This window comes from Camponotus floridanus, unplaced genomic scaffold (assembly GCF_003227725.1).
Source record: "Camponotus floridanus strain SB8 unplaced genomic scaffold, Cflo_v7.5 scaffold73, whole genome shotgun sequence".
Classification (NCBI taxonomy): domain Eukaryota; kingdom Metazoa; phylum Arthropoda; class Insecta; order Hymenoptera; family Formicidae; genus Camponotus; species Camponotus floridanus.
In genome coordinates, this window is record NW_020229842.1 from 120,291 (window position 1) to 144,346 (window position 24,056).

Sequence of the window (24,056 nt, forward strand, 5' to 3'; positions counted from 1 at the left end):
GGGGAACTGAGAGAATGCCCATTGTTATTCCGAGAAGGAGCCCGATGCTTCCTCCGTTATCGAGGAATTAGATGGTAACACGAGGAATTAAACAAGAGGATTCGAGAGGAAGGCGTAATAAAATCATTAAAGAAGTGACGTACAGATGAGAACTATCAGAGATTGCGTAAATGGCCAATTGCTTTATTAAGTTCCCATGAAGGAATCGTTGATTCCAACACTAGTCTAGATATGCCTAACTTCATCAGAGAAAGTTAAGCTGCCTTCTAAGTTATGATTTAGATAAATGGAGAGAAAAATAGGTTATACTTTACAATATAATAGAATATAAGTAAAGGATGATATATATATATATATATATATATATATTTATATATATTTATATATATTTATAATATTATTATTAATATAAAATAAAAAATATATATATGAAATATAATTAATATATTCTAAATATTATCATTAAATCATTAATATTCTAAATATTATCATTAATATTCTAAATATTATCATTAAAATAAAAAATATTAAAAATGAATCATTAAAAAAGTGAATAAATATGCAGAATATATAATAAAACAAAATGTAATATATAATATATTGGATGTAATATATATTTATTATTTAATATATTATATATATTATTATTCTGCATTTTGTTTTATATTCTGCATACTTATTCACTTTTTTAATGATTCATTTTTAATATTTTTATTATTTTAATAAAATTTAATTTTTATTATTTTAATGATAATAATTTAATTTCTATTATTTTAATGATAATATTTAGAATTAAAAAAGTCATATGTTTGTGTATAAATGTATGCATAATGTTTCTTATAAATCAATTATTTTATATGAGATAATATATTATAGAAAATTATATAAGTATTACAATCTGTTTATATGTAATTTCGATATGTTTACAAATTTTTGAATTTACACTTAAAATATTTAAAATATTTAACGTTTTAATCGCATAATTAATTAATTTTTTAATGCATTTATAAATGTACAAAATCTGCGCGTTCTACAGTAATTATAATAACTTATGAGCTTTTATATATTTCAACTGTAATATTGGAAAGAATAATTTGCTTTAAAACAATTATCAACGAACCAATATCGACTATATAATATTCATTACAGTTGATTTTCTCTCTCAATATCTTGATCAGCACGATCTGTGTAACAATCAATTGCTTTATAGAATATAATTTCACACGATATCCATATAAATATTGTACAATCAAAACTGGATTACAATTTTATTCATACGATTTTTATATAAATACATTTTTGAGGTATTTTCTCTCAATTTACGCCGAATGATGCATCTCGTGTAAGTAACTACTTCATTTTCCCCGAGTACTTTGGAGACACAGTTTTTCCGCAAAGTGAAAGAATCACGCCTGAAATTGTTTTCCAATTTAGAAGATACGATTTATATAACAGCTAGCGATCTCCCGAGATACTTGAGTGTAAATCTCCACGGAATCCCATAGCGCCAGGGGCAAACAGCAAAGCGAAATGTTATGTCTACGTTCATTCTTTCTGGGCTCGAAACAATAACGATATTATAGATAGGTACTAAACGATTTTTATATCTACACAGATAACGGGAGCTCCTCTCCCGTTGATCCTGATGCCATTCATCTCGGACCACCATAAACATTTTTGATTATCACTTTGAAAAATCTCATTAGAGATGCGTGAGCCTCATTGAAATGTACGTTTCACTGAATCGCAAATTTTTATATATATAATCTAAAAAATATCTTTAAATATAATCCTTTTATCTTTCATATTTTCTTTTTTTTATTAAATTTCTATTAAATCATAACTTAACTTAATTCATTGTATCGCGCACTACATTTTTCAAATATCCTCCATGCTATTTATCATCGTTGCAAAGTTTAATAGTGTATTGTAATAGAGAGTTACTTTATATCAGCAACATAGAGTTTGCGCTACAGTAAATAAATATTATAGTATCATTTAATATCCAAGAAAGAAAATATTTTATAAATTTTAGTTTTGATATTTAAACTGATATTTAGTTTCTTGTTATTCTTATCAATTTTATAATTAAACAATTCCAAATCTTTCTATTGTGATTTTACATTTACGATCTGCAATCTAATTCTACTTTATAATATGTCAGTGATATTATATAGCAGAAAATATTTTTTGAAGTTAAAATGTGCATCCATGTTCTGTGACAGAAGAAAAATTAAATTCAAAGATAAATTAAAGATGTTTGAAAGAGCCATTTAATCGAGGTATTTTCAGTTTTTCTGGCTTTTTATATTTCCAATTGAAATCATATTTTTTATATGACTGTTGTTAAGTTCCTCATTTTTGTTTTAAAAAAGATAAAAAAAATTTTATTTGAAAATTTTGATTGAAAAGAGCATTAAATATAAGAGTTAATAAAAATATCTTTTAGGCTATCTCTGAATTATACGACTTATTCCTTTAATGTAAGATAAACGTATTTAAATAATTAGAGTGAAATAGGTATTTAATAGCCATTTAGATTCATCACATAATATCAGATGTACATGATATATGAATTATAGTAAAGTGCTCTGTACAAGAAGCGACGAACTGAGATCCGTAACATGTACAATATAATTATATGAGAACGATGAAATGTACTTTACGTGTAAATGACATGATTATTAGCAATGCGTACACGATGATCAAAATTACAGCATTGGTTATTTATTAATTTAGTTCAATAAAATATGAATATTTTTATTACAATAAAATAGAAATTTCCATTGAACTCATATGAATATTTCAAACAATGCTATAATTCAATGATAAAATGTTTTCATCATATTTAATTGCTTTAAAAAATATAAAACCAGAATAATATGGTCCCGCATTTAGGAAATGGCTTTTATAATAAAATAAAATAGCGTGTTACATTTTACGTAATCAGACAATCGATTTCGGTAAAAATGAAAATTCATATTCTTACTTAGTTTGATGTACAAGTGCTCGATCTAATTATAAAATGTATTTTGTAATATAATTATTTCCAATTATCACTTTAATTTTTACATTTAAGCTTACTTTAGATGATCTATTATATAATATGTATTCGGAATTCCATTTACAATTTTATATGCTATTATAGGGAACGTTCGAAGTAGTAAAGTACATACATATATATATATATATACATATATATATATATATATATATATATATATATATACATATATAACAGAATGTAAGAGAATATGTGGCACGTAAAATTATAAATAAAATTCTACCCCGAATTTTGTCGGGAATTATAAATCTTCTAAAATGAGCTTAAGAAGAAAGTTTAACTTTAAGCTTCTGAGAATAGTTAAGATAATAATGTAAAAGTCAGTAATAATATAATAATTGTTATAATAGAAATATAGCGAAATTTTCTTGATACTAAAAATTAATTTGTACAAAAATTTATAATTTTTTAATTATCTTATCTATCTGGTAAAATGAACATATCAACTTCCACGAAAATTCAAGAGGTTGAGTTTGAAAAGTCAAATAGATGAGATCGCTTGACAGAATGACCTCACTTTAATTTCGAAGTTGTAGAAAGTCACAAAGAGAGTCGCACAAGTTTTGGAATTCTTTTTGCTTTATTTGCAACAAAAGTTTGTTTGTCAAATTTGCAGAAAGTTTAAACAGGTTGATTTTTGAATTTTTAATATGTTAATCTTTCCCTATCAAATTTTTTGTCTTTGTTTTATTTATAGCAAGTATAATTTAAATAAAAATAAAACGATATAATGAAATAATTCATCATCAAAATATTAAGGCACAGTATTTACTCTGAAATCTTACAACATCTGCGCACATATCGAGATTGATTGAGCCACAATTCCATATACATTTATTTTGTATACACAAAATATAAAAATAAAGATAGGTTTAATCCCGGTTCTGATGCAAGGGAAAAAGTCCATATTACATTTTCGAAATACATGAAATCTGGTATTCTTTTTACGTTAGGATGAAGGAATGATAGATAGTATCGTGAAACTTCTCTTCAGTTACTGGTACGTGCAAGTTTGTCTCATACGTGGCACGGCTTTGGCCTGTAGCCACACCGACATTCAGGATTGATGAGCTTCGCGGTCGGATATTGTACCCGAAATAAGAGATACCGGAATCTGTCACCCGGCTTAGATGAAGCCGTCGCGCTTGCAGGCCGTATGCTTGCTTACTTCTTCGACGCGCAGCGCCGGATTAAGAACCCGCCGACGTTTGCATTGTTCATGAATATAATTCTAGAAACGGTTTGATTGCTCTCCGGGACCAATCGGTTTATGGGTCGTGGCGGCGTATTGATCTCTCGATCTTGGAATAGGATCGTTACGTTTATTTTCAGGAGGAACCTTGATGTCTCTATCAATGGTAATACGCGAACGTGCGAGGATTCAGAACTCGTTTCATCCACTATCGTTTCTTCTCTATGCCTCTTCTCTTTTACCCTCCGTTTATCTCTCTTGCACGCATTCGAATCTCTCCATCTGGATTTACATGGGGTCAGACTGAAGATTACACATGGGTCGGACTTTGCCGTGAGAGTAAACTAAAAATTCACGATTGAATTGTTCTCGAATGTAGTTTTTATTGCATGACACAAGCGGAATATTTTAAATCGTTACGCGGATTGTTGATAAAAACTAGTTGTGGTTAGAGAAAAGAAATATTAAAAATTAGTGAAAGCAAATTACAAACAAGGACTAAAAGAAACATCGTGAGAATCGAATGTATGAGCTTTCATACCAGAGTTGAAAAATAAAAATAATTTGATTTTATTCTCATATTTCTTTTTTTAAATTTGATTTTATTCTCATATTTCTCTTTTTAAATTTGACTGACATTTAAATATTTGATTAACTTTTTTTGTCTTAGATATACATTACCTTCGCATACAATTTAAAATCTATCTCTTAAAAATCTATATTTTTCTTTTATGTTTATGAAATTTATTATCTGGAGAATATTACGCACTTATAAACTTTTTTATAAAAAAAGTTTCCTATTAACAACCATTTTACACAAGACTTTTCAAGTTGTACAGGAAAGTCTGGCAGAGAAGAAAGTATACTGCAAGTTTAGTTATGTATACGTATAGGGTAGAATATAGCCGTTGTAAAGCGGAGATTTAAGTTCAATTAAAAGTGTATTACGGCTGTGTGTACCTTAAGCAGTCTCGCCGACTGACGATGGATTTTGTACCTGTTTCTTTCTAGAATAATTAGCCTCGGTTCGATTACCGTGATACTATCGATCCGCACCATCTTTGTGTATGTGCGTATGTGTGTGTATATGCGCGTGCTGATCTTTATTTTCCATTTACTCGGTTTACCAGAAATCAGATTAGATGGTTATTTGAAGGCACGTTGGAGGGAGTGTGCTCATTATTTTTCATTTTAGTTCTTCGTGAACTGGGCTATATTAACACGTGATTTATAACATCAATTTAATCTTTAGCGGTTTACAGTGCACTCGAAAGATTACTTTACAAAATACATCATATTGCTGCAGGTATTTTGTCTATCGAAATTTCTAGCTCAATCGTATTTTTATTATAAAATCAACTTCTTATTTATCACAGATTCCACAATTATAAATAGACATATTTATATTTCCTATGTATTACATTACTGAAATAATTTGACTTATTAGAAATATAGGATAACTAGAAATACTAGAATAACTTCATTTAAAGAAATTTCATTTAAATTTTTAATCAAATTATATAAATGCATTATTTATTTATAAAGATTAAACTACATATACATATGTTAGCAGTTAAAAAATGGAACTTTAAATTAAGACTTGATGATTTAACACAAATGCAGTTGTAATTGACTGTAATATATGTAGATATGTGTGTATGTTTTTTATATACGTAGCAATACATTGCTTTTATATATGTAGCTTAAAAATAGAATTATTGTATTATAAATATATACAATTATTCTATTTATTTATTTATTTTAATGAATCTGTTATTATTTAAGTTTCATGTTATATAAAACTTTGTTGCTCACATATAGACTTTTTTATTTTTTACCTTTTACAACGAAAGTTTAGTTGTGCTGTGTCGAGCTATTACAATAGTTTATTTTTTTAATAACAAATTTTTTTTAATAACAAATTTAAATTTTTTGATATTAAGCAGAGTATATAGTTTTTTGTTAAATAAAAATCACATAAATTTTTGTAAAATAACTTTACAAACAAACTAAATATATGTTATAGAGCGTACAGGAAGAAACTTACATAGACTTTCATTTAGAAAATAGATGCATCGTAATGAAGTTAAAAACTTGTTTACACACTTCCATTAGTGTAGACGAGAAATTTGATTACTTGAAAGTAAATAGCGCGCCTGTGTGCATTAAATATCCGTCGCTGCTTTCACACAGCTCTTTTGAATGTAGAGATCTTAAGGATATACCGGGAAATCGACATTCGGGAGTCTTAAAATCTTAGTTTAACAACTTCTTTCATGGCGTAATTCATGAAAAGATCGTAGATATTAATGAATATATAACAATTTTCTTGCACGCAGATATATAAATCTTTTTGCTTGGGAGAGAAAGAAACGTAATTTTAAAAAAGTGCATTTTTTTGCTTAAATTTACGTACAAACATTATGAATTATACTTATTTGAATCATGTCATTATATGTATGTAGTTTGCGAATAAACTCAAAAATCTGTAAATTTGTTATCATTAATTTGAATTTATTATTATATGAGGGAATTTATTACATTGAAATATATAAAATATAAAAGCTATAAATAGGTTTCATTATATCATACGTCAAACGAATAATATTACGATTGTTGTGATTATCACGCAATTTATTCTATGTAAAATTATCATATTCATTTACTACAGCGGCAATTACATTTATTACGTTTGAGGAATAAGATTAAGAGGTTACTTCAAACTGCACGGTTATATTTCTAAACGTGCAACAATGACTGACGATGCAAGGGAGAGTGATATTCATTTCTCTGATGGACGTGTGCAAAGTACCTGGTCTGTTACCGAGCACTATAACTTGTCGCAAGTCATACATCGAGCAAGTTGCAATAATTGATAGATGTTATTCACTTTTCGACGGAAAACTTATGTAATACAAATTTAATTAATATCAGCTACTCTTAAAGTTACTTTCCCATATTTTAAGAGTAAATGAACTTTGATATAGTTATTACATCTTTGATATCGTTAAAAAAATGCGATACTCCAATTGGCATTTAAATTGTAGAGTTACATTTCGTGATGTGTAAGTATTTAAAACATAAATGCATATCTTTGTATATATAAAATTATATGATGTGGATTTAAAATATAAACGCGCATTTATATATTACTACATGATACAAATGATAATATACCAATTTTTGCGTTTCAGCGTTTTATATAGATTGCAATAACGTAGCTATTTGTTAGTATATTTGAAGTTATCAAATTTGTATAGAACATCAGAATTTCAAATAACATGCCACATTCCGAAATGATAACTTCAATATGGTATGCCGAGCACAAAAGCTGTAGCTGGATTCGCTTGAGAACTACTTTTTGAGAAGATCCAAGTCTGAATATAATAATAATATAAAAACTAGAATGATAAAAAACCTGCATATGTTAATAATTTATTAAAAAATTTTGGATTCTGAGATTTTTAGATAGTTAACTCGCTGATAAAATCAACTATTTCACGCAAAATTAAATATGCAAATATGGCTAGGGACAACATCGATTCTCTATTAGATGAGAGATACTTAAGTACATATTAAATTCCAAACTAGCAACACGATGATGCACGTACCATATTATAAACTGTCGCTAACTTACTTCGTATCATCACACGTAGTTTCATAAGTATACTATTTCGTCTTGAAAATTTTCTTTGAAGTAGTAATTGGCTTGCTTGTTAATGGCCTTTTAGAAGTTTCTAAGTTTGACGAACAGGCCGTCTATAAAGCTGAGCTTAATGAAAGGAGAATTTTGTTACATATTGTATAAATAATCTTATCACTCTCACAATAACGCTTATTTGATTACCGCGTAATGAATCCCACCGCAAGGAAATTTAATAAGGCCAATAATGAGATATAAAAATTGGTGAATGATTTATGTAATATAATCTTCATTAATCCCTCTTACAAATTTTTTTTATTGTAATTACTTTTTAAATGCCAGCATTTATCTTTTTCGCATATGTAAAAAATGCATAACTTGAGAATGTATGCATTATAAAATAATACAGATTATATATATTCCCATTCTCTTTGTAAATATTCTCTTTACAAAAAGCCTAGATTTTTCATAAAATGCTGGTTTATACATATTCCACGCTTTATAAAAAAAAGCTATATTTTTTGTACAAAAATTTTACAAAACATTGCAACATATATACATATGTAATGAAAATACTAAACATAATTATGACTAGAATTATTTTTCATCAAGATTTAATGAAAGATAAATTTAAAGGGGGTGTTATAGAAGTCTCAAACCAAGAGAATCTATAACTTGGCATATATGTATGTTTTAAAAAAAAAATTTTTCCGCGAACAATTAATGTTCGAAAAAATTTACGCATTACCATCCGCGTTTTTTAGGCTCTTATTGCTCGTTTCTTAATTATCATGTTGTTAAATACATAGAGCCGTATTATTTATCAATTCAGAAAGATAAATTTATTTATTAATTTGGAATTTTCAACATTATTATATTCTATAAGAATAGAAAGGGTCGCGTACTTAAATCGAGTCTCTCTCAAACTGATTTATAATAAGAATTGCTTCACGAGTGTCTATCGCACTTTAAATTTTATCGCACGGTAACGATAAACACACGTGATGGTTTTGAATAATTTTTTTTTTTCAAAATCGTGAATACAAGAGCATCGTGGAATTATAAAGCGCCAAGCTTAGTCCTAGCTTGACCCGCTTACGTTAACTCGCGCCATTCACCGCTGAGTTTCTCGAGTACTTTGCAAACTTTGGTGCGCACGTAGGTGGGCTATAAGTATAAGTACTAGTAAGTAAGTAAGTATGTATGTATACTGCTGGTTAACATAGAGTTCGTTCGCGCGATGGCGTGATACTTAAATCGAGGACGTTCTGTGTTACAGATTTACCCAAGTTCGGCAAACCGTTGAACAATCTTACAGTCTCGGTGGGTCGCGAAGCCATTTTCACCTGCATCGTCGAGGATCTCGGACCATACAAGGTGAGGGATACATTATAATCTCTATCCTATCTCCACGTACGATTGCAATTACATATATATTGCGCTACGCTGCTGTTACAATTGCACGTCGCGTTGCGCGCACTAATGTCTCTTCATACTGGATTGAGACTGGCATTGATAAGGGATATCGAACTGTATACATGTCCTTAGACGATAGAATTACGGGGCGATATTGTCTATCGAAATAATTTCTTTTTATCCGAGTTGAAATCAAGATAAGATCTCGATAGGATTATTATCTTTTCGATTTTATTTAACGGCTTATATTAATTTTTTTTATTTAAAACAAAAATTAACAAAAATTAACATTCTCTAAATTTTAATTTTCAGTATAATTTTTTAATATAACTTTAATATAATAATCTTTTTTTTTTATATAATCTTTTTTTTTTTTGTATGACTAACGCCGTAGATTTAGATACGAGATGAGAATCATACAAGATAATTAAACTTTGCATCAAGTGTAATATTATGCAGATATGAATCTTTATCTCTAAATTATGAAATCATGTGGAGGATATTACTATTCTGATAATACATAGACACGCTGTAATTTGCGATTTAGAAAATTGGCGCTAAGATGGCTTGAGAATGGTGGAACGATGTCATTACCGAACTACGTTCGCAAAGTTCTACAGGGACGGGTGAAGCTAACGAACGGTACAAATAAATTCGAAGCGAGGGATTGAGCTAGGATCACAGTGCATATCTGCGCAACTCCATTTAAGTAGAAATAAAATCCCGCGGGGTGTGAGTTCAGCAGTTTGTTAAGCGGCTCCAGTCCTCTCTCGACCGCCGTCTTCCAGCCGATCGTTTCCCTGTCGTTCGTCTATCTTCCTTCCCTCTCGTTTTCTCCTTATTTTCCGGCCTCCTCTCAAGCAGTCGTGCTGGAGAAATATCCTTTTCAATTCTCTCTTCTGCTCCCTCTCTCTCTCTCTCTCTCTTTCTCTTTTACCAGGACCTGTGCTCAAACCGCGCGTATAGAGGAGTTATAGTTTTATAGATAGCGTCGCTTCCGCGAAATGTTTTGGCGATAAAAATGCGCGAGATTATTTTATGGCGCCGCGAAAATAAATGTGTATGTGTGTGTGTGTGTGTGTGTGTGTGTGTGTATGTATGAGAACAAGCTCGAGCGTTTTTGAACGGAATCGATGCATTATCCTTACGCGGTTGGTCAACGGCACCCCTGCGGAAATGAAAACGGCAAGTCACGCGCCTGCCGCGAAAAGCGTTTGGCGCAAATAATAAAAAGTACCACTTTGTTCACAGCCAGGATACAAAGGGGTGCGCTTTCGATAATCGATGCCGACGGTCACCGCAAAATTAACGCTTTTTAGCGTAACTCGTTTTAGCACATAACAGCCACACACGATACAGCTATAACCGATATCGCGTGAGATTCTCTGATAGTATCCCGCAATTCTCTCGTTAATAATAAATTATTAATTTCCTTTAATAGGGCATACGATTAAATAAAACCCGAATTTATATAGTTTTATCGTTTTGTTTAGAGAGAGAGAGAGAAAGAGAGAGAGGGAGGTATGCTTTCAAATGGTAACGATGCGAAGAGAGCTCACGTTAGTACTGACATCGAGTAGTTTATTTATATTTTAAGTTGTTGCATGAGTAATGGTGGATTTTATGTACAGTGACTTGCGAGAGAGAAAAGGGGAGGAGTAGGGAGTATATACCTCAGATACTCTCTAGGGTGCTCTGAAATAATAAAGCGTCTTATTACGACTTGCGCAAGGTGTTACCATGTTGTACAGTACATAATAAGGGTACTAATTTCGCTAATTAATAACAAACATTTATATGTTATATGTATTTTGTTCTTTTCCAACTAATTGTGCTTTTTAGCAATTGTTTGATTTGTGTGTGTACATTTTCAATTATAAGTTAATAAAGAAATATATTTAAGAATAAAAGAGATACACAGTTTTTTAAATATATTTTTCAAGAGAGATAGATATAAGAATTATAAATGATTAAAGTACTTAATAATTATTAATATGTTTTTGTTGATACGTATAAACAGATTAAACAAAAAGTAACGTATCTAATTATGTTAATAATATAATAAATATTATCTTTTTGAAATAACAGAATATCGTGAAAAGATTTATAAATTTAAAAATGATTTATAATATGTGTGTGTGTTATGTATATTTGTATTATATATATATATATATATATATATATATATATATATATATATATAATACAAACAGTTATGGTTTGCTATTATGTTAAAATCATAAATCTATTAAGCAATTATATGTGCAAATATATAAAAAATAAGTCAAAGCTTGATTTAAACATATGATATAAATTTAAACATTTCAAGGTTATTGCATTATAATTAAAAATATTAAGTTTATTATATTATATTTAGAAAATTGTGAAAAATTTTTTTACTGAGAAGCTTGATATTCTAAAGTTAATTATGCAGCTTGTCAGTGATCCATTATACTAAATTTTACTGCGATTTACTGTGCAGATTATGCTGTACAAGTTACAGAGAGTAATCTAATCTATTTTATTTTATTTGTTTAGCAAGCTGTACTAATTTATATAAGATCTCATTCATTAGAAAATGAGATTTTATATAAATTAGTACTGCGCTTGTTAAACTGTTCTCATTTAAAATATATTAAATAATATATCAAGAAAATTGCTTACTCTATTAACTATTTTTATTAATTGATACCTAACATATTTAATTTTTTTATTGTATATTATATCACATATTAAAATATTTATTTTCAAAAGTAGTGTTAGCGAACAAATGATTCTTACAAATTATTATATCATTAATATTGGACTTTAGATATAAATATAAATTAGACAATCGAAATTATTCGTAATTGATCGTGACTGCATGTTTATAAATTAATTGTAAAAGATTATAATGTTAACTCTTTTGACAAAACATATCTTATAGATACAACATTACTAAAATAAATTCAATTACTTTCTGCGAAAATCAACTACTTTTTTGCCAAAGTCTCTTATCACAAAGTAAGGATCATTCAATGCAGTTATAATATTTTCATTTTTATCGCTCTGTATGAAGTGCGGAAATAAGCTGCGTGATTCAGTATAAAACGATTTATGTATTATCCCGACTCCGCGGCAAATTTTAAAATTTCATTAAAGGGCCGAAATTGCTTCCTGCGGAAGTGGAAGCAGTAAGGAAAGGAGGCATCCCCAGCGAAGTATTTTTACGGTCCTAAACCTAATTGAAGCTGGGTCCTTGGAATTTGCCGGGTTTCATAGAGATTAGTACTCGCCGAGAATTTTTCTTCTTTTAAATAATCATAACCTTTAATGCATTATATCAAGGCGTATTTTTGTTACGAAGAATCGAATTATACTATTTATTTAAATTACTAATTATACTATTTATATAATGCAAAATATATATATTATTATTTAATTTATAAGAAAATTTTTAGTTTTTTTGTTTGGGTTTGCAGAACAGATTTTAATAATTTATTAGGTTTCACACATAACAATATTTAGATATATTTAAATATATCATATAAATTTTGATATGTATGTGTGTTAGTAAATCTTTTCGAAAAGATACATTATTAAAACTTTACAAGCAAGAAAAAGTATTTGGATTACGTAAAAAAAATATGCGGAATTTGTGTGTTTTCTACTTATATTATGTATATTCTTCAGTAAACATATTCTTTTTTTGTAATTTTCTATAATTATTTGGTTATATAATTTTTATTTCAGTTTGTACTTAGTAGTTATCTTGTGTGTGTATGTGTGTGTGTGTGTATGTGTGTGTGTGTGTGTGTGTGTGTCTGTATCTATCGATAAAATGTCCATATGTTATATTGCAAGTGTTTGCAACTGCCCCATCAGATTACGAGTTTGATCTCGCAAGAGCCAACCGAGGCTGCCAAAATAGTTACACACCACATCATGTGACATTTATTACTATGCTTTGAGCGAAAGGTAATCTCATTTTCCAAACAAAATTTGTTTCCCTTGGAAAATGAGCATTATACAAATAATTAGAATATGTCATGAAAATACTAAAAGTCAGATTATGGATCCATAATTAATTAATATATGTGAATTAAGTAGATTTAATAAAAAAGATATAGCACAGTTACAGATTGTAACAAGTTTCAAAGATTTATATTTATAAAAATACAAAACGGATAATTTTATGTTGAATTTTATGTTTCTAGCGAATTTTAAAATTTTTATTGCAAATTATTGAGCTTTAAAGCTTTCCAAGAACTTCAACTAAGAGATATATACGTGTAATATATATCCACGTTTTTGTTTTCCATTACGATAAGGTGTCGAATTTAGCGCGACCTTATACGGGCTGTCTCACGCCAAGTAATGCAACGCTTACGACTAATATTCTCTCGAGGGAGCAAACTCTAGAAATCATTACGGTCTGTTGCAAAGGCATTGTGTACTTCCTCGCCGTAACATTCGGCAAATTGCGCATCTACCAGAGGTACGGTAGCACGGAATATTCCACAATCCCTTGATGATCCTTGATTACCCAGTGGTCCTTACCGACACGACGCACGATTTCCCGCACATATCTAACGTCGGCCTTAATGTGACGGACTTTGGATCAAGGTGCTTAACGTTCAGAGAATGCCGGCGTATTCCATGTCTCGTAGTCAATAGCTGGAGCGAGAAAGCGGTCACTGACGCGAGCACGATCGAGGGAGAGAAGCTCGGCTCTGTGATTGTTCGTGCAAACAAACCGCAGTATTAATTATTCGCGATACCAGCGCGCACGGTTGCAACGAACGGGACAACAGACAGGCGGATATCCCGCAGAAGAAGCTCGCGTTTCGGGAGTTACGATCTTGTCGACGATAATTTCCTGGATCTCGGGAGAGAGAATACGAGCCAGCTGAGATTTCTTCTCGCGAAAGAAACGACATGTCAATGGCCAGGATCGCCACTTTTATTTCGCCGCTTCTCTTTTCTCGTCTCTCTTGCGTTTTCCCTGTACAACGTATATACACAAACACAAAAGTTGTACGTGCTCTTCTATACTTTGCACTTTGCGTTACCTCAATGAAGAAGTCGTCTGCTTTTTCTGCAGTACGTTTTAAGACGCTAAGCAAATGTTCAATTAACTTGCCCTAAATCTGGTCGTACGAGATGAAAAATAGCCAATGTGCAATCGACGAATGTTATAATTAAATCAACACATGTGGAAAACGAAAACGAAATGACCCAGAATTTTTTGGTCTCGATTAATCGCTTCTTTTCCATCTTCCTCTGAGTTCCTCAAGTCAAGTCTGTCGGTCCCTTTGCAGTCTCTCGAGTTTGTATTATATTGGCTACACACGGAAACGGATGTATTAATATCGCGAGGGCACTAATTGCCTTCCAGCCAAATACGTAGAATTTGCGCGGAATGAGGTATCGAAATGCTCTTTGCTTTTAGGCTGTGCACACTATGTATTGCGCCATTGATCGAGGAAACTATTACATTTGGAGTGGATTATAAGTGAGCAAGGTCGGAAACGCGTTTCCTTCCGTTCACGGATATCGACCTGGGATGCAAATTTGAATTTACCCTTGATTCCGGGTGCATTGCTGCGGCGCGCTACGGTGCTTGCAATATACCACATACAACGTAAGAATGCATTAAAATCGATGCATTTAATATGCACTTAATTTAATTAACTGAAATATATATATGTAATATATATGCGTTAGCAGCTAGGATCGGATATTAAATACCGCGACATAAAGTTTATATCCTCTTTAATATTTCATTCCCTGAATACCAGTATCTAGGCGAGAGCCTATTACCAAACCCATTGTCTTTTGACAATGTGAAATATTTACTCTTATTCGTTTAATATGCGGTTTTACGACCGATACATATATAAAATGAACAAAACACGCATGTGTATTTTATTATTATTTTCAGGGATAAATTACAGAAGCTAAGCATATCAGCAAAAAATATTATTACTATTTATCTTAATATCGCATTGCAGAGATGCCGCACGAATAATATTGTCATAAATTATCAATTAGAAAATTAGCAAATATACTATATTATTCTGTAGAATGTATATTATTTACCGTAGAATTTAAAAATCTCACTTATTTCTACAATAGCTGCGCAACATCGAGAAAGATTGCAACGTTTTCTTCTTAGCTCGCCAACAGACGATGATACTTATAAAGTTCGAATCTTGTATAGCTATTAAGAGAGATCGTATATTCGTATATACTTTTATATGATTGGTCATCTAAATCTAAAGTAACTGGTTTCAAGCACATTGCGCGATATAGATATTGTATATAATCTAGCTTTTATTTCCTGCTGAAAGGTAACGATGTTCTTTTTATCTTTATACATTATTTATATGTTCTTTAATAATAATGCTTGTATTTCTGAATTGCTCGATATTTCTTAATAAGGATATTAATTCTTAATAAAGAATTCTTAATAAGGACATTAATGTAAAACGAAAATATAAAAGAGGCAGATTAGCAGTGAATCATTTTTAAATGACATATAATAAAGAATGCAATCAATAAATAAAAATAAATAAAGATAATATCTTTTTAATATTCTATTTGTAATAAGGAAGTGAATTTTTTATTTTATCAATTTTGCTTGAATATTATTTGCATTACATCTGTTTTCGTTTCTTGAGGCTCAAAGATGTTGTTGCCACTATGTATTGATTTGTTTGCGTTTGATCTTATGAGAAGTCTTTTTCTGTTTTCAAAACAACTTTCCGTGTGGAAATTTATCCGGACATCCCATATTCAATACTGGTCCCGTATAGGAATTACTAAGGCATTCAAAATAAGAGCTTGCCAAACTTAAGCCCATTTAGAACTTAGTTAAGACCTAGTTTTCATTTTTTTAAATGTCATTTTGATTTATATGCTTATAGCCTATCTCGGGTCTGATTAGATTAATATATGTAGGTAATGTTTTCCTTAAGAACTAGGCTCCTCTGCTCCTTAAGAAATGTTTTCCTCAAGAACTGGCTCCTCTGTAAGAGCTATAGTTGAACATACTTAAATTAAAATGTCTTGAGGAAAACATTGATGATCTAATCAGATCAGAAAAAGACTCTAAGCATACAAATAAAAATAATATTAAAAAAAAATAAAAAATTAGGTCCTAACTAGGCCCAAAATGGACTTAAATTTGGCAAGCCCTTATTTTGGATGCCTTAGTAATGCCCATACAGGGCCAATAGTGTACTCTCAAAATATTATTTAATTATGTGAGAAGTATATAAAATATATTGATATAATTTAAAATCACTGTATGTTCATTTATTAGAAGAATCGTCACTTAACACAATTTCAATGAGTTAATAAGGGGCTTATTAAAATTTAATTCAGGCAGCAATAATATATTATAATGTATTATCTTTTATATATATAAATATATATACAAATATATATATGTTGGCTTTGTAAGTCGGGCCCACATATAACGTGTATATATATATATATATATATATATGGGCCCGACATACAAAGCCAACATTGGCCCAAGCCAAAATTTTATATTGACCCAAGTTTGGAAAGCAATAAGGGTCCTAGATAAAAGAGCGTGACATCTCGAAATTGGGCCAAGATGGGCGTCCTAACTCGGGCCTCAAATAAAGTTAGGAAACCTTTATAGAGTCCGGTTATAGCCTATATAAAATTTCTACACGGGTTGTTGTCAATTGTCACATACATTCTATTACGAATTTTAAATAGTGTGTTAAGGATAATTGATATGAAAATATTTAGAGAAGCAATAAATAAGAAAAATTCTGAAACTTCTAAATAAATATAAATAATCGATTAATAATCGATTTTCATATTTTTGAAGATCTGACACATTTTCTATCTTTGTAGGTTGATTCATTCCTAGGTTGATTGAACATTTTTAGTATTCTGGCAAGATACGGATTATATTAAAAAAGATTTCTGATATTCCAAGCAAACGAAGCGGACACAAGCAATCTCCTGCTAATGGATCCATGCATCGTTGAACATGCTGAAAGAGATTGGTCGTGTTTGATGCAACCGTACTTATTGCGACGAAATGATATTATCGACATAAAATATTTGAAGAAACGCGCTATTTCTTTCCACCTCTTTTTCCAATGCGCATGTGATAGGATATGCGCTTCAATTTCATTCGGTATCGTTGGGCTCTCTTGTGCATTACGATGCAGCAGTCGCTGCAACAGCGGCAACTGCAGCTTGTAATCTAGAAGTGGAGAACCGTGAGAATCGAAGGGTGAAGATGAAGCGCGGAAGTAGTCAAGGAAAGTGGGGTAACGCGTTTCCTCGATGCATATCTATATACAGTGTTTCTGCACACGCTTGCACATATGTGCACACGTACATGCACTCTCACACCGACGTAGTTTGTACGAAAACAGCTGGCTTCGGAAGGAAGCTTACCCCATTTCCGACCTTTCATTCCGCTTACTGTTTTTCTCTGCTTCTCATAGCCGCGCTACTATACAACGAATCTCCGTGTCGTTCCTGTCCTCAAATACGCTCCGATTTGAAGCGGCTACGCGCTGTCGTAGAACCACGTGCATGCAGCAATTGCAAGGAGAGTTAATTGGACTTTATCACGTCAAACAATTCGGCTCGGTGAAATTACTTCATGGTTGTTTAGTTTGGAATCGTGTGGATAGCTGGTGAAAATCGAGCGAGTGCGGTTGCTATCAATAGCGTTATATTCATCGGTGGATGCAATATTTCTACCTTTTTATTGATTGTTGAGAGTCTTTCTCCGAATATTGTAAAAAGAGCTCGAGTCTTTCTTTAACGTTGATATGATATTAAAAAAATCTATCGCGATATTTTTTTTATACTTTAACAGGTTTGTAACAGATCCACAAAAATATAATAGTTGAATTTGAGATTATTATCGAAAGAATTTGAGAATGTATAGTTTGCGTCTGACAGTGTCTTTCAGATTCTCCTCCATTATTTGAACAAAAACTTGTCAAAAGTTTAAAAGAGAAATCATTTTAGAGAATTTTTACATAAAATAAAAATTATTTTAAAATGTTATATACAAAAAATTAGTTTAATAAGTCCTTTGATGTTTATATTATATATATAACTAATATATTACAATAAAAATATGATTAACTAAAATAATAATAGGATAGCTTAAATACTAATAAATATAAAAAAATATAAATATATAAAATAAATAAAATAATACATACGTATACGCGTAACGCGCGCAATATACTAGTGTATGTAAATTTGTAAAAAAAACAAAACGATATTTATATTGCTGATTGTTAATTGAAAATGGATATTTGCCAAGACTATCAATTTAATTCTAGCAATGATATATCATGTGAGATAATGTTTGTTTTTTATATATTTATTAGAGATATATGCCGCTATACATCAACTCTTCTTCCTCAAGGGAAGTCGAAGAATATATATCTTCAAGTGTGTATAATATCCGCTTCAGGGTGCATCACAATAAAACTTCCCAGAAATGTGTGTATGCACGTGTATCAGTCATGTATTATAAAATAAGATAACTTGATATAATATAAACTGTATATCTAAAGTATATCATATGTAACAGAAAATAAAATTGTGCTTTCTAGAAAAGTAAAAACTGTAACTCGATATATAAATTTCGTTATTTATTTTTCATTTTTTATATCATAACAAAAGTAATCTACATCATATAAATTTTATATATTACTGTATATATAAATATCTACAAATTATTTATATGAAAAAAGAATTGGTATTATATTACGTCGGCTTTCACAGGAGATTATTTTGTCAAGGTTAAAAAGATTAAGGAGGAGAGAGAGAGAGAGACTCGCGTGAGAAATAAATCTTCGAACAGTATGTGTACGTGTAATGTGTATGTGATTTTCGGTGAGGTTGGGTTACGCAGCAGGAGTAACAAGCGATCAAAAACCTGCAAGATAAATGTCTATGAAGAACATTAGGCAATAGATAATGTGGTGATAGAATAAAAGATGGTCATCTAATCTAATCTAATTATTACTTCATGCTGTGATGAAAACATAATGAAAAAGAAATATAGATTTTAAGCTTATATGCGTATGTGATAAACTGAATTACGAATTAAATAAGAAGAAAAATCAAGTAGTTAATTAATAAATAGCAGAAATAATTAAATAGAAATAAATAAATGAGATATAAATATTTTATTTAATATAATATATTTAATATAATAAATAATGCTCGAAAATTTTTCTGAAAAAGGCACTTAGAATAAAATATTCAAAAATTCAGAGGTTTATTAGATCACTATTTAAGATTTCTCTGTAAGTAAGAAGAAATTTACTGAAGGAAATAAATTATTCTGTCACATTGATTCATTTCGTATGTCATAATTATTTGATTAATGATTCAACTATTAACTATTCTGCGTCGCATACGTATAAAATATGGTTATTGGTCGGCGAAATAAACGGCATGCCGCCTTGAGCAAATTGTAACATCATCTGCAGGTCACCGCGCTGAGTTTCTGCATTAAGAAACTTCGCAATTTTTCTGACATTCTCAAATGAATGCATTCTCCGATTTTGTCGTAAGGAGGATTAACGCGCGCGCATTTGGGATTGCAACTCACATTAATTTATCGCCACTCGGAGAGTTGCAGATATGCCAGAGAAATCGATAATAGACAAAATAAGGTGAATCTATATAAAGCACTGTTGAAGCTTTCGTCAAAGTAACTACAAAATTGCAATATTCACTCAAAACTAAATTATTAAATATTCCATTCTATTATTATATATTGTCTTAAATTCAGAAAAGAGATTCTTATAAATATGTTTTAAATAAAAATATTTATTTAGAAAATTTATTGTTACTAATTAATATTATCTATTTATTTAATTCATTAAAGTTGTTTAATTGCACGATTAAATTTTTATATTGCATTATTATAAAGTTATAAATTTTTTGAAAAAAGAATTAATTTTTTATAATTAAATAAATTTTAAATAAATTAATTTTTTGAAAAATAAATTAATAATTATGTAGAAATAATAAAATGCTTTATTAAGTTCGACTTGTTCTTCATACTGTACTGCATTAATTTTTTCCAGTTTTTCATCAAATATAATAATTTGATGATAATTTATTACATTTACTTTGTCACAAGAATGCTGATATTAAATTTCACGTTGCATCCTTTTTTAACAAAGGTAAATAAAACTCTTTTATCTGCGTACCGTTTATTTCTTGTCTCCTCTCAGATACAAGGTGCATCATGCCGGCGGTATACCTCCGCAAAACGTATGCAACCTGAAAATAAACCCAGACTGAAGCGTAGTGAGCTCGAAAAATGTGAAACGACATTGGCTGGGACGGTAGGGACTTCGAGACGAAGGTATGACATTTTCGTAAGCTTCTTGTCGCGAGGCGCGTCGGGGTCGCGGGTGACATTTTGTGGGTGAAATGGCAAGACGACGAGCCTGTGAGTAAAGCAAAATGTCATTGTGGGGACTTGTCGCACACTCATTGGGAAATCCTACAGGGAAGGAAGTGAACGGTAAAGTTTGCTAGAAAGAGACAATCGCAACTGAAACATTGAACAGAGTTTCGATAATTATGTAGGTACGATCTAATGAATTATCGAACACTACTATTAACGGCAGTCCTGGATATCACAAATTGCATACGAATTTCAAAATGAAAGTGCACTGGCGGCTGAATAAAATAAAGATAACTGAAAGAATAGAATAGTTAGTATGATTTTCCGTCAAGCACGTTTTATGCAATTCACTTCCACAATATATCTCGATTGAAATATGAGAATTAAAAAATTTTAAAAGTCAGATTTAAATAAAAGAATTTTAATATGTACATCGACATACACGTGCACTGTGTGATATGCTGATTCATTTTTGCATTATTAATCATATAAATGTAAATTACGTATTATTAAGATTTATGTTATGTCACCTTGGCCGTCAGTATTGGTTAATGATTAAAATAAAAAATGCACATACATGTTTAGATAAATTTTCAATAAAAATAATATTTTATTATCGCGCGTATAGTAGAGTTTTCTTTGTCGTATTAAGAACAATTTGACAAAATTTTAAAAAATTTAAATAAATAACGATAAAATTTGAATTACATTATAATTATGTAAAAAATGCAAAATAAATAATATTGATCGATATACAATTGCAATGGACATGAACTATTATAATAATATCTCATGAGAAAGGAATATAAATAATAATAAAAAATCTTGCATCTATCAAGAGACATTCAAGACGAGCGCTAATTTTCCTTTTTGTTAAAATATTGAACATAACTTATGGTTTTTATCAAGAGAAACTTGATTGCATTTTATAAAATTATTGCTTTAATGAATATGAAATAAGCCCACGGTAAATGCAGTAGCTATTAACTATGCTAGCAGTAATTGCCGTCTCCTTGTGAAATTTCGCGCGTCAGCGTCGTGTTCCAACTCGTTTGCGCGAAAGACAAATTAAGAGAGAACCAAATGGTCTACCAGTGGTACCAGTTTTTTGTCTACTCATTAAATTAGGATAACGCCAAAAGCATCGTATATATTCGTATATATGCATTTATTTAAAAAAAAAAAACATACTATGATATACGTGCTATGTATACTATAATATATAAAATTAATGCTTATAATTCTCGTATTTCTCATGTATTTTTATTGCTTAAAAGAAAGTTATTTATGAGAAAATTTTAATATTATATATTTAATGCTTATAATTTTATTAATTAAAATAGTTTAAGGCAAAGCATATTTATTACATTTATTATCTAAACATTTTTTCATTATTTACACACAAAATTGTACTTTTCACATGTAATAATTTTCATATACTTTAATTTTTCGCCAGTTTTATTTATTTTTGAAATTAATTTTACTTATAATAATTGAGAATTAGGTGATAAAACTGACTTTTCATTTTAGCGATTTGTTACATATTTATTCTTAAATAATATTTTAATAAAGAAAGGAAATGAAAAATGAGATTGCACATAAATAAAATCGATGCATAAATTTTAAGGCACTTCTTTTATACATAGCTTTAGCCGATATATTGTGAATTGTATCGTGAATATTGTATTATTGAAAAAGATGTCGCGCGTGCAATGTCTCTCGCTTAATCGAAATATCATTCGCAGTTTTTATTTCGACCGCAAAAACCGATCTGGTTCATAATTCTGAGTACGTCGCACTACAAAGAAGCAAAAAAAGTGTCAGTTACAACGAAATTCCATTAGCGTCAGTTTTCACCGCTTTTAAGTATTTCCTTTGAATTTCTCTTGCTAAACCGGTCGGCTGCATTGCTTGCACGGCGAGTTTACGTTCAAAGCAAAACGGAATAAGAGCAGATATATTTTTATGTCTATCCGACTTTCTGCTACACGACGCAGCCTCCCGCGCGCAGCACACGATTACAAATTATTAAACGCTTAACGTTTCGCGGTAGAATACATTCTAGGACCAAACAAGAATGCTCGCGTGGAACATCGCAGCGGACTTGGACATTAAGGCTTTGTTCTGACAAGACAGTACATGACGTATTAGCAAAAGGAATACAAACGCAATGGTCGCTTCTTCTTTGGTAGTACGTCATGTAGCTTTTTCTTTCTTGGTCGAAAGAGAGAATTAATGTGGACATCGCGGGGAGATATGTGCACGAATTTCTAGTATAATTCTGGAAATATACACACATATACAATCGTTCTACGAAAAATATATCACTTTATTACAATGGAAAAAGCATTTGAAAAATTCGCAAATCTAACTTATTCCAGTTCGTATTGTTATTACAGTGCTTTTTATAAATATAAAAAAATAAACATTTTTTTACACACAACACGATTAAAATAAAAAAAATATATAAAGGAATAGAATATGTAAAAGATAGAATCAAAAATAAATTGCTTACACATCTCATAGATAAATATTTTCTAGCGCAATTGTTTTTACATACTTTATATATTTTTATATATTTCTATATATTTCTATATATTTACGTATATTTTTACGTAATTCTTTTTTAAAATTCCTTTTTATATTTTTAATGAATTTCATTTGTCACCTCATATACAGTATCATACCTGATATTGTATTTAACTCAAACAGAAACTGCGACATTCTCTACTACGTCAATGTCGAGGATGAAATTGGAAAGCATTTTACGACGATGGGGATCGGCGAGGTTGCTATGCGATAAATGTCAGGATTGACAGCAGAGTCTTCGGCATATCAAAGCAATTTACGTTACACAAATGATTGCATCATGTGAATTACAGTGGAATCTTACTAAGAATTGTGATACGAGGTTGAATCTCGGTTAGGAGTAAAGTAATGGACTGGAACGAGAGAATGAAATAGCGAGAAAGAGAGAAAGAGAGAAAGAGAGAGAGAGACAGAAAAAGAGAATGAAAGGGAAAAAAAGGAGGATAGGAAAAAATAGAACGACTAAAGGAAGGAAGAAGAAGGAAGAGTAGAAAGTCGAGGCAGAAAACGCCTTGACGTTCGACGATTCAATCAACGCAGCACATTGTCAACGTCGGGAGGTTGGAGAATGTCACCCTTCGGCGGATATTCTTGGGTTCGGGATATGAAAAATGATGTCTGACGGACAAGGGGAGGAAGGGCAAATAGCGGGGAAGAATATGCGCCAAGGTACGTCCTGGGACGCTTCCAACCGTGGGATGTTTGACAGGTATCTTGGCGC

General features: G+C 30.5%; 1 protein-coding gene across 1 annotated transcript in view; it reads left to right on the forward strand.

Annotated features, from left to right (window-relative positions):
• Positions 1 to 24,056, forward strand: part of LOC105251053 (opioid-binding protein/cell adhesion molecule homolog) — an 81,333-nt gene that overhangs the window by 22,445 nt on the left and 34,832 nt on the right. Inside the window, exon 2 of the mRNA XM_011257558.3 lies at positions 9,179 to 9,276. Within this exon, the coding sequence (XP_011255860.1) occupies positions 9,179 to 9,276 (98 nt within the window). The remainder of the gene's footprint in view (positions 1 to 9,178; positions 9,277 to 24,056) is intronic.